The sequence below is a fragment of the Gorilla gorilla genome, chromosome 16 (assembly GCF_029281585.2).
Source record: "Gorilla gorilla gorilla isolate KB3781 chromosome 16, NHGRI_mGorGor1-v2.1_pri, whole genome shotgun sequence".
Taxonomy (NCBI): domain Eukaryota; kingdom Metazoa; phylum Chordata; class Mammalia; order Primates; family Hominidae; genus Gorilla; species Gorilla gorilla.
In genome coordinates this window covers 23,225,465-23,238,225 of record NC_073240.2, presented here as the reverse complement: position 1 = coordinate 23,238,225, position 12,761 = coordinate 23,225,465, and the positions used below count along the sequence as shown (strand labels likewise).

Below are 12,761 nucleotides of genomic sequence, written 5' to 3'. Positions count from 1 at the left end.
GCGGCTCACCGCAGCCTCGACTTCTCTGGGCTCAAGTAATCCTCCTACTTCAGCCTCCCAAGTAGCTGGGACCACAGGCACGTGCCACAAGCTAATTTCATTTTTGTATTTTTTAATAGAGATGGGGTTTTGCCCTGTTGCCCCACCCCCGCCCCTACAAGTGCTGGCTCCCCCAAGCTGCAAGAAAGGTGATCACATAGATGGCTCAATTATGTCTTCCCAAGTGACTGTGTAACCTCTTTACACAACTTCTACATTAAAGCTCCTCCTGTTTTTGTGTGTTCAACGTACAGACACAAACACTTGTCTTACAAAAATGGATTTGTACTAAATATACAACTTTGCTGTGCCTTCTTTTTCTTTTTTTAAGAGATGAGGGTCTCGCTCTGTCATCCAGGGTGGAGTGCAATGGTGCAATCATAGCTCACTGCAGCCTTGAACTCCTGGGCTCAAGTCATCCTCCCACTTCAGCTTCTCCAGTAGAGGGGACTATAGGTGTGCACCATCACACTCAGCTAATATTGTTATTTTTCATAAAGACAGAGTCTTCCTATGTTGCCTAGGCTGGTCTCGGACTCCTGGCCTCAGGTGATCCTCCCACCTCAGCTTCCCAAAGTGTTAGAATTACAGGTATGAGCCACTGCGCTCAGCTGACTATGCCTCTTTTCTTTAAACTTGGCCATGGGCTGGGTATGGTGGCTCACACCTGTAATCCCAGTGCTTTGGGAGGCTGAGGTAGGTAGATCACTTGAGGTCAGGTGTTCCAGACCAGCCTGGCCAACATGGTGAAACCCTGTCTCCATTAAAAATTTAAAAAATAAAAAATAAAATAGCTGGGCATGGTGGTTAAAAGGGGTCAGGTGTAGTGACTCATGCCTGTGATCCCAGCACTTTGGGAGGCCAAGGTGGGAGAATCACTTGAGACCAGGAGTTTGAGACCAGCATGGACAACACAGTGAAACCCCATCTCTACAAATAATAAAAAATTAGCCAGGCGTGCTGAGGCAGGAGGCGAATCACTTGAGCCCAGGAGGTTGAGGCTGCAGTGAGCCATGATCACGTCACTGCACTCCAATCTTATGTTCACCTCATAAAAGTCAAAGAGGATTTTGATTAAATTATATATGTGATCCTGAATTTGAAACTTAGTAAACTAGGGTAGATTAACATACTTAGTGGGATAAAAAAAAATTATCTAACTGGCCAGGCACGGTGGCTCACCCCTGTAATCTCAGCACTTTGGGAGGCCGAGGCAGGTGGATCATTTGAGGCCAGGAGTTCGAGACCAGCCTGGCCAACGTGGTGAAACCCCATCTCTACTAAAAATACAAAAATTAGCCAGGCATGCTGGCAGGTGCCTGTAATCCCAGCTACTCAGGAGGCTGAGGCAGGAGAATAGCTTGAGCCCAGGAGGCGGAGGTTGCAGTGAGCAGAGATTGAGCCATTGCACTCCAGCTTGGATGACAGAGCAAGACTTTGTCTAAAAAAAAAAAAAAAATCCTAACTGAAACCCACTGTAAACATTAGGGACAAAACGAGAATTTCTACCATCACTGTTATTACTTAGCCTAATTCCAAACATTCTCTAGCCCACACATTAAGAAAAATAAGAGACATAAAATATTGGAAAGAAACAATCAAAATAATTTTTTGCAACACAACAGCATGTTTATAAAACCAATAGCATCAACTGAAACATTACTAAATTAATAAGAATTCAATAAAGTGGCAAAGAAGTTAACACATGAAAGTCAATAGTAAAAAAGAAAAGTCAATATTCTTCCTTTCTTATACAAGCAATAACCAATTAGAAAAACTTAACAGACAGCCAGGTGTGGTGGCTCATCACATCTGTAATCCCAGCAGTTTTCAAGGCTGAGGTAGGCGGATCATTTGAGGTCAGGAGTTTGTGACCAGCCTGACCAGCAAGGTGAAACCCTGCCTCTACTAAAAATACAAAAAATTAGGTGGGTATGGTGGCAGGTGCCTCTAATCCCAGCTACCCAGGAGGCTGAGGCAGGAGAATCACTTGGACCTGGGGGGCAGAGGTTGCAGTGAGCCAAGACTGCACCACTGTACTCCAGCCTGGGCAACACAGTGAGACTCTGTCTCAAAAACAAACAAACAAACAAAAAAAACCTAACAGAGAAACAATACCTTTCACAATAGCAACAAAAATACATTTCTAGGGATAAAATTAATATAATTAAGCAGAAAACTATTAAACTTTACTGAAGAACAGATGTGATTTCATTTTCTTTCATTGATTCGATTTTTTTTTTTTTTTTTTTAATGAGACAAGGTATCATTCTGTTTTCCAGGATGGACTGCAGGGGCTCAATCACAGCTGACTGTAGCCTCGACCTCTTGGGCTCAAGCAAGCCACCTCAGCCTCCTAAGTAGCTGGGACTGAAGGTGTGAGCCACTGTGCCTGGCCCTATTTCCTCAAAATAAAACAAAATCAGCCAGCTGCAGTGGCTCACGCCTGTAATCCCAACACTTTGGAAGCTGAGGCAGGTGAATCACTTGAGGTCAGGAGTTCGAGAACAGCCTGGTCAACATGGTGAAACCCTGTCTCTACTAAAAATATAAAAATTAGCTGGGTGTGGTGGTGGATGCCTGTAATCCCAGGTACTCAGGAGGCTGAAGCAAGAGAATCGCTTGAACCTGGGAGACGGAGGTTGCAGTGAGTCAAGACTGTGCCACTGCACTCCGGCCTGGGCTTCAGAGCGAGACTCCCTCTCTAAATAAATAAATACATAAAATAAAATAAAACAAAATCACACTGTGAAGCTTCACTGATTATTAAAAAAATCACACGGACACACAAGTCAGATTTGAAATGGAATTGCCCTAATTCAGTCTGCTGAACCACTTCTGCAGTACCTGTGTTTCTCTCAAATATGGAAGAGAAAAAATACAACAGAAAGCCCCTCAAACGTTCTCATTTTCATATGACTGACATTTGTAGCGTCTCTTTTAGGCTAAAATGACATGGTTGGAAGCCTGTGCCGAATGGCAGTTGGCCATGTCCACAACATGTGAATATTTTCATTTGCTTTAATGTGGAATTCAGAACATGACCCAGTTGAATCCTTAAAAATGCCTATAAAATTCCTAAGTTTCTCCAAGAGACTCTTCCTTTAAAATGCTTGCATTCTTGGCCGGACGCAGTGGCTCATGCCTGTAATCCCAGAACTTTGGGAGGTTGAAGCAGGCGGATCATCTGAGGTCAGGAGTTCAAGACCAGCCTGGCCAACATGGTGAAACCCTGTCTCTGCTAATAAAAATTAGCTGGGTGTGGAGACACATGCCTGTAATCCCAGCTACTTGTGAAACTGAAGCAGGAGAATCGCTTGAACCCAGGAAGCAGAGGTTGCAGTGAGCTGAGATCATGCCATTGGACTCCAGCCTGGGCAACAAGAGTGAAACTCCATCTAAAAAAAAAATGCTTGCATTCTTGTAGCCCAGCACCAAGCAACAGACAAATTAAATCGTAAAGAAACTTCTACAATAGCAATAGACATTTCCAGACACGTGGATTGTTTTGAGTCCCACAGACCAGTGGCAAGTCACATCTACTTTTGCATTTATATATACACACATATATTTTAAATAAAAATAGAGATGGGGCTGGGCGTGGTGGCTCACATCTATAATCTCAGCACTTTTGCTGGAGGTGGAAGCAGGAAGATCGCTTCTCGCCAGGAGTTCAAGACCAGCCTGGGCATCATAGTGAGGCGACTCCATCTCTTATAAAAGAAAAAAAAAGAGAGAGAGAGAAAGAGATGACTGCATGGTGGCTGACGCCTGTAATCCCAGCACTTTGGAAGGCCAAGGTGGGCAGATCACCTGAGGTCAGGAGTTCAAGACCAGCCTTGCCAGGATGGTGAGACTCTGTCTCTACTAAAAATACAAAAATTAGCCTGGTGCAGTGGCTCACACCTCTAATCCCAGCACTCTGAGAGGCCGAGGCAGGTGGATCATGAGGTCAGGAGTTCAAGACCAGCCTGGCCAGGATGGTGAAACCCTGTCTCTACTAAAAATACAAAAATTAGCCAGCATGGTGGTGGGTGCCTGAAACCCCAGCTACTCAGGAGGCTGAGGCAGAGAATTGCTTGAACCTGGGAGGTGGAGTTTGCAGTCAGCCAAGATCACGCCACTGTACTCCAACCTGGGCGACAGAGCGAGGCTTCATCTCAAAAAATATACATATATACACACAAAAATTAGTTGGCCATGGTGGTGCATGCCTGTAGTCCCAGCTGCTCAGGAGGCTGAGGAAGGAGAATCGCTTGAACCCAGAAGGTGGAGGTTACAGTGAGCTGAGATCGCACCATTGCACCCCAGCCTGGGCAACACAGTAAGACTGTGTCTCAAAAAAAAAAAAAAGAGAGAGAGAGAGAGAGAGAAGGCCTCATTCTGTTGCCCAGGCTGGTCTCCAACTCCTGGCCTCAAGCTGTCCTCTTGCCTCAGCCTCCCAAAGTGCTAAGATTATAGGCATGAGCCATTGCATCTGGGCATAAGTCTCACGTAAAAGTTCAGGCAGGCTGTGGCAGTGTGGCATAAAGCTGCAATTCCTGGATTGTTTTCATTGCTTTCTACCCAGAACATAAACTTTCCGGTAAACTTGAGTCCTGAAACACTCAGAATACCAACTTCCCTTCTCCAGTTCCAAAATAAACCCCAAACTCACAGGATTTAAACAAGGCAGCAGTCAAAAAGGCCTCTATTTATGTCAAACAACTCACCGTCTTTGAGAATGAAGGTCAAGTGCTTCCAAAGTATTAATCAATTGCTTTTAAAAGTAGTAGTTGGCCGGGAGCGGTGGCTCACACCTGTAATCCCAGCACTTTGGGAGGCCAAGGTGGGTGGATCGAGTTCGAGACCAGCCTGGCCAACATAGTGAAACCCCATCTCTACTAAAAACACAAATTAGCCAGGCATGATGGCGGGTGCCTGTAATCCCACCTACTCAGGAGGCTGAGGCAGGAGAATCACTTGAACCTGGGAGGTGGAGGTTGCAGTGAGCTGAGATGGCTGTCACTGCCCTCCAGCCTGGGCAACAAGAGCGAAACTCCAGCTCAAAAAAAAAAAAAAGAAAGAAAGAAAGAAAGAAAAAAAAAAGTAATAGTCAAAATGTCATAAGATGTTTTCTTTTCTAAACTAAAAGTAGTCCAAGATGAGCCAACTAAGAGGATTATCATGGAAAGTAAAATAAGCCAGGCACAGTGGCTCATGCCTATAATCACAGCATTTTGGAAGGCTGAGGCAGGAGGACTGCTTGAACCTAGGAGTTTGAGACCAGCCTGGGCAACAGTGGGAAACTCTGTCTCTATGAAAAATACAAAAATTGGCCGGGCATGGTGGCTCACGCCTATAATCCCAGCACTTTGGAAGGCCAAGGCAGGTGGATCACTTGTGGTCAGGAGTTCGAGACCCACCTGACCAACATGAAAACACCCCATCTCTATTAAAAATACATAATTAGCCAGGCATGGTGGCACATGCCTGTAATCCCAGCTACTTGGAAGGCTGAGGCAGGAGAATCGCTTGAACCCGGGAGGTGGAGGTTGCGGTGAGCCGAGATCATGCCATTGCACTCCAGCCTGGGCAACAAGAGCTAAACTCCATCTCAATAAAAAAGAAAGAAAAATGCAACAATTAGCCAGGCACGGTGGCACACGCCTGTAGTACCAGCTACTCAGGAGGCTGAAGTAGGAGGATCAACTAAGCCCAGGAGGCAGGGGTTGCAGTGAGCCAAGATCATGCCACTGCATGCCAGCCTGGGTGAAACAGTGAGACTCTGTCTCAAAATAATAAAGAAAAAGAAAAAAAAAAAAGAACATAAAATATTTCTTCAAAGCAATTTTCGCAATGCTAGGATTAATTCCTATAACCAATGCCTGGGCTGCATGATGCAAACTTGGGCCACCCTGCACCTCATCCCCTTTCCCTTCCTTGATGGAATTTGGAAGTGACTGGTTAAAAACTCAAATTGATGGAGTTGAAGAGGGAAGGAAGAGGAGGGTATTCCAGGCACAGGATGGTCTCCTGGCCCCAGCCTCTGGGCACGGTCTCTCCTGTGTTCTCCATTGAAGCACCCCTTCCACTTCCCACTTGAATCCCCCACTGACCCAAGGGCCCCGCAGGCAGTGCTTGTGGCACCTCTGGCACCCAGCACAGTGCCAGGCACAGGTGGGCTTATGAGGATCTGCCAAATGGGAGAGGAGTCCAGATACCCAGAAATGTGGCAGGGGGACACACAAGCAAAGACTCTGGTTATTCAAATATTTAAGGGGAATGAATTGACATCTTTGATTTCCTTTGAAATTGCATCACAAATAAGACAGATTGATATTAGCCATTACTTTCGTTCTTTTTTTTTTTGAGACTCTTTCACTGTTGCCCAGGCTGGAGTGCAGTGGCACAATCTCAGCTCACTGCATCCTCTGCCTCCTGGGTTCAAGCGCCTCTCTCGTGCCTCAGCCTCTCGAGTAACTGGGATTACAGTCATATGCTACTATGCCCAGCTAATTTTTTTTTTTTTAGATGGGATCTCGCTCTGTCACCCAGGCTGGAGGGCAGTGGCGTGATCTCGGCTCCCTGCAACCTCCACCTCTACCTCCTGGGTTCGAACGATTCACCTGCCTCAGCCTCTGAAGTAACTGGGATTACAGGTGTGCACCACCACGTCCAGCTAATTTCTGTACGTTTGGTAGAGACAGGGGTTTTACCATTTTAGCCAGGCTGGTCTTCAACTCCCGAGCTCAAGTGATCCGCCTGTTTCAGCCTCCCAAAGTGCTGGGATTACAGGCATGAGCCACTGTGCCCAGCCTTTAGCCATTACTTTCAATGGCAAAAACTGCAATTACCTTCAAACCAACCTAACAGACACAAGAATGCACAGATGGATAAATATGTCAGGAAGCAATGCTGACAGTATGTTCTCAGAAGAAGTGAGTACACAGGGGTTTGCTATAAAATTCTTAAAATTTTTTGAAAAGTTTGGAAATTTTCACAATCAAATGTTAGAGAAAAAACTTTAGCTATTCTTCCAAAGACATAACCTAAACTGGATACATGATTTAAGAAAAAAATACACTATTAATAAAAGAGGATGTAAGTTTTAAATTTGAAAGCATATCCACTACAGACCCTTTGACTTGGCCTCTCGGGGAAGGCCCTCCTGGGTTTCCAACCTGCGTTGTCCAAGACCCAGGAGGAGCTTCAGAAGCCATCAAAGGCAACAACAAAAATATGGCAGGAATAAACATATCAATTATGCATGTAGCTGGCTGAGAAGGGCCTCAGGGTCACTCTGTAGATATCAACAGACTCTGCCTGTTGAGCCTAAGGCCATTGCAAGGGATACATATTTTCTCTATATCCATTTTTTTGCTTTTTTTTTTGGAGACAGGGTCTCATTCTGTTGCCCAGGCTGGAGTGCAGTCGTATGATCACAACTCACTGCAGCCTCCAATTCCTGGGCTCAAGCGATCCTCTTGCCTCAGCCTCCCAAGTAATTGGGACTACAGGCATGCGCCACTGCAAATGGCCTATTTCCATTTTAAACACTGAGTCCAGTGCCCATGGCTTTGAGATTTACCTTGAGGATGACTGAAAAGTCGACGTCTTTCGTTTCCTTCAGGCCAAGAGGAATCAGGGGAACTGTAAATGCCTCCCTGAGGAACACAACAAGGTATGTATGAACACCCCCAACCGGACCCCTGTGCATGCCACAGCCTTGCCCTCAGCAGCCCAGCTCAGGTGTGTGCCCCCTCCTTGCCCCATCCAGTACTCACCTGGCTGACAGGCTCATTTTCCATAAGGATGACTCTGGTCATGCCCCACCCTCTGCTCTAAAACTGACCCTGCTCCCTAAGACTGCTGGACCACCCCGCCTAACACATCAGGCCCCTGGCATCTTGACACTGATTTATCTTCCGGTTTCAATGCCTCAGTGGTTCCTTTTTTATTTTATTTTACTTTTTTTGAGAGACTCTTGTTCTGTCGCCCAGGCTGGAGTGCAATGGCGCAATCTCAGCTCACTGTAGCCTCTCAGGTTCAAGCAATTCTCCTGCCTCAGCCCCCTGAGTAACTGGGATTACAGGCACAGGACACCACACCCGGCTAATTTTTGTATATTTTTTTAGTAGCAATGGGGTTTCACCATGTTGACCACGTTGGCCAGGCTGGTCTTCTGACCTCAAGTGATCCATCCACCTTGGCTTCCCAACGTGCTGGGATGACGGGCACGAGCCTCTGCACCCAGCTCAGTCTCAATGCTTCTTTCGGCAGCTGTGCTGAGAGTCTATCGTGTGCCAGGGCCTGTGCATGGTGCACTTGCTGCTCCCACCTGGGTGCACCACCACCCTGCTGCCCTGCGCCTTCTTTGTCAGCTCCTCACCCCCTCCTCCTCTGCTCCCCTCAGTGGGCCCCACAGCTGTGGCAGCTCTCCAACACCCTCACATTCGCAACTCTGGGTTCGTAGGGGCCTCTTCTTTGGGAAGTGTCTAGGTGTCCCACCACCAGCACAGAAGATGCTGTCAGGGCAGGAGGCCCATCCGACACCGAAGTGCACCTGCCTCCCAGCCCAGGGTCAGACACCCTCCACCTCCTCTCCCCCGGCTGACCACTCTGTAACCACAGGTCTCCTGGGGAGTGCTCCCTGAGCCTACATTCCTAGGGGCAGGGACAGCAGGAAGTGAACGGAGTTCAGGCTGTGTTTTGGAAACAGGAATTCAGCTCCCTGATCTGTAACAGGAGACCTCCTTGGGCTGCTCAGCCCAGCCCCACAAGAAGGCCAGGAAGGCTGGGCAGGGCAAGGGGACAATGCAGCTGTAAGCTGAACCTGGCTCTGCAGCACAGCCATGCTACGGCCAGGTGAGACCCATCCCGGGGGCATGGAAAGCCAAATCCTGCTGAAGGCTCCTCCAGGCTACGCAGGGCAGGAAGCCAGGTCTGTGGCTGTCCAGGCAACGACAAGAGGAGGAGCGAGTGTCCTGAGTCCCAACTCCAGGGCACCCCAGCCCCAGTGTGGCACTGACAGCGCCCTCTAGGTGTCCTCCGGCCTCCCTGAGTTTTCCCATGAGGGAGGGAAATAACCTCATGCACCATGAGGTTATTTCTTTCCCGCCTACCTCCCAGAAGACTGTAAAGATCAACCATGCTAAGAAAGAAACAGTCTACCTTGAAAACAGAATAGTGCAGGCCAGGCGCAGTGGCTCACGCCTATAATCCCATCACTTTAGGAGGCTGAAACGGGCAGATCACATGAGGTCAGGAGTTCAAGACCAACCTGGCCAACATGGTAAAACCCCGTCTCTACTAAAAATACAAAAACTACCTGGGCATGGTGGTGTGCGCCTGTAATCCCAGCTACTCAGGAGGCTGAGGCAAGAGAATCGCTTCAACCAGGAGGTGGAGATAGCAGTGAGCCAAGATCACGCCACTGCACTCCACACCTGGGTGACAGAGCGAGACTCCATCTCAGAAAAAAAAAAGATCAACCATACTAAGAAAGAAACAATCTACTTTGAAAACAGGGCTGGGCATGGTGGCTCACGCCTGTAATCCCAGCACTTTGGGAGGCCGAGGCAGGCGGATCACGAGGTCAGGAGATTGAGACCATCCTGGCTAATGGTGAAACCCCGTCTCTACTAAAAATACAAAAAATTAGCCGGGCGTGGTGGCGGGCGCCTTTAGTCCCAGCTACTCGGGAGGCTGAGGCAGGAGGATGGTGTGAACCCGGTAGGCGGAGCTTGCAGTGAGCCAAGATCACGCCACTGCACTCCAGCCTGGGCGACAGAGCGAGACTCCGTCTCAAAAAAAAAAAAAAAAGAAAAAGAAAAAGAAAAAAAAGAAAACAGAAGAACGCAGGACCCAAATGCATGGTGCCGTGTTGAATCTGCACAGCTCTCCCTCTTCCCAATGACACAGGGCAGTGACTGGCCACTCTAGAGCCCAGGGACCACTCCAGAGATCTTTGGTTCACTCTGTGGGAAGCCCTGTGTTGCACGTCCCTGCTCTTCGGCACAGCAAATGAGAGTGTGGAACAGCCGACGTTTATTACCAAACCTTGGCCCCATCTCGCCTCCTCCAGAACTTGAACCTTTTGGACAAACACTGGAATTGAACACCAGAGCATAGGCTGGGAGAACCTTCCATTAGCTGTCACACTGACTGGGTGTTCAAAACTGCACAGTAGGCCGGGTGTGGTGGCTCACGCCTGTAATCCTAGCACTTTGGGAGGCTGAGGCCGGCAGATCACAAGGTCAGGAGCTCGAGACCAGCCTGGCCAACATGGTGAAACCCCATCTCTACTAAAAATACAAAAAATTAGCTGGGCATGGTGGCATGCGCCTGTAGTCCCAGCTACTCAGGAGGCTGAGGCAGGAGGATTGCTTGAACCTGGGAGGCGGAGGTTGCAGTGAGCCGAGATCGTGCCACTACACTCCAGCCTGGGTGACAGAGAGAGACTCCATCTCAAAAAACAAGCAAACAAACAAACAATAAAAACCATACAGGAGCCCACAGGTAAGCCAGGCACGGGGTATCACAAAGGGAAGAGCCAGTGAGCTTTCACACACTGACACTTCCCCCTCCAGCTCTGAAACCACCCCGGTGCCCTGTGGAGGACCAGCACCAGGAAACACACATTCCATAGGTGACTTAAGGTTCCCAAATCCAGGGAGCTATTTTCCGACTGAGTTTCCCCTGGGGCCCACCTACTTTTTGAGAAGTCTCATGCCCATACTAAAAAAGCACGTAAACCCTTCTTTGAACTGTCTCAAAGTTATTTCTCCTTAAAAAGAAGCATTTCACTTAGGGTTTTGTTTTGTTTTTGTGTTTTTTGAGACAGGACTTCTTTCTGTTGCCATTACTGCAGTCTCGACCTCCCTGGTTCAAGTGATCTTCCCACCTCAGCCTTCTGAGTAGCTGGGACTACAGGTGTACACCACCATGCCCAGCTAATTTTCCTATTTTTTGTAGAGATGGGGTTTCACTATGTTGCCCAGGCTGGCCTTGAACTCCTGGGCTCAAGCGATCCCCCACCTCAGCCTCCTGAAGAGCTGGATTACAGGCATGAGGCAAGAGGGGCATTTCTTTCATAGTTAGATCTCCATTTTTGGAGATGTATTGCAATTCTGAGGGATGGTGTTGTTGGCTTTCACCTTGCAGAAATCGATTCCAAAATTGAGTTATGGAGAATGATATGATAGAGTGCCTTCAAAATTGACCTAGGAGCCAGGCACAGTGGCTCACATCTGTAATCCCAGCACTTTGGAGGCCAAGGTGGGCAGATTACTTGAGACCAGGAGTTCAAGACCAGCCTGGCCAACATGATGAAACCCTGTCTCTACTAAAAAAAAAAAAAAAAAAAAAAAATTAGCCAGGTGTGATGGTGCACGCCTGTAATCCCAGCTACTCAGGTGGCTGAGGCACAAGAATCGCTTGAACCCAGGAGGTGGAGATTGCAGTAAGCTGAGATCTCACCACTGCACTCCCACCTGGGTGAGAGAGGGAGACTCTGTGTCAAAAAAAAAAAAAAAAAAAGGAAATACAACCTTAAAAGGAGACTGGTGTGTTACTTTGTTTTAATTTGGATTTTTCTGTTTCAGTTTGTCACCTCCAGCTAGGAAACAGACTGCAGTCCAACGTAAGTACAGTGCACAGAATCTCTGTGTGTGCACAGTGGCCTCCCCTTACAGGGTCAATTTTGGCCTTTGGCCTTAATCCCAAAGTATTTGTGTATGCTTTCTGTTCCTTGGCAAATAAATGAGAAAATAATTAGCCAACATTGGAAAGGTATTGTCCTAACAATGTCCCTTTAATGTTTCTTAGGAAAATTACGGTGACCCAGTAAAATATCCTTGCTCAATGTCTGTTCAGTTGAATTTAATAACATATCTTGCCAATGTTTGCAAGTCTATGAAATGTGACTACGCGGAATTACTGAAACTTAACTATAAAATCCAAGGCATCTAACTTTTAAACTTATCTTGGTTCATCACGTATATTTACACTAGATTTTATACTGTCTTCATTTGTTTTTTTTTTTTGTCTGTTTGTTTTGAGACAGAGTCTTGCTCTGTCAGCCGGGCTGGAGTACAGTAGTGTGATCTCGGCTCACTGAAACGTCCAACTCCCGGGTTCAAGCAATTCTGCCTCAGCCTCTGAGAAGCCAGGATTACAAATGTGCACCACCACGTCCGGCTATTTTTATTTTTAGTAGAGACGGGGTTTCACCATGTTGGCCAGACTGGTCTCGAACTCCTGACCTCAGGTGATCCACCCGCCTCAGCCTCCCAAAGTGTTGGGATTACAGGAGTGAGCCACTGTGCCTGGCCTCACAAATGCCTTTTTGTCACTGCAGATATTTCCAAACACTACAGATATTTCCCAACACTGCAGATATTTCCCAACAAATGGGCTCATCCCTTCCAGTCTAGCACCTCACTCAACCCCAAACCTGATGGTTCTCTCACTTCCCAAAGTTGGGGCTGTCACACCCCAGTCTAGAACCCTATCTGGCCTGTTTGTGCAGATAGGGTTCATACCCAGGTACCTCTTCATACCCTGGATGTATGAAGGATCTCTGGCTCAGAGGCTTCTGGAAGGTGTGCTGCTCCCACTTACTCTGTGTTCTGATAGACGCCCACCGAGATGTTCAGCCCCTCCAGCTCTTCCTTGAGCATCTGCAGGTCTGAGTTGACGAAGCTCAGCTCCAGCCCCACTTGTTCCCGCACCTTTGGGTT

General features: G+C 47.6%; 1 protein-coding gene across 1 annotated transcript in view; it reads right to left on the bottom strand.

The window, feature by feature from the left end:
• Window positions 1-12,761, bottom strand: part of LOC129527053 (rhophilin-2-like) — a 49,191-nt gene extending 36,430 nt beyond the window's left edge. Inside the window, 2 exon segments of the mRNA XM_055363280.2 lie at window positions 7,610-7,685; window positions 12,643-12,761. Of these exon segments, the coding sequence (XP_055219255.2) occupies window positions 7,610-7,685; window positions 12,643-12,701 (135 nt within the window). The 5' untranslated portion in view covers window positions 12,702-12,761.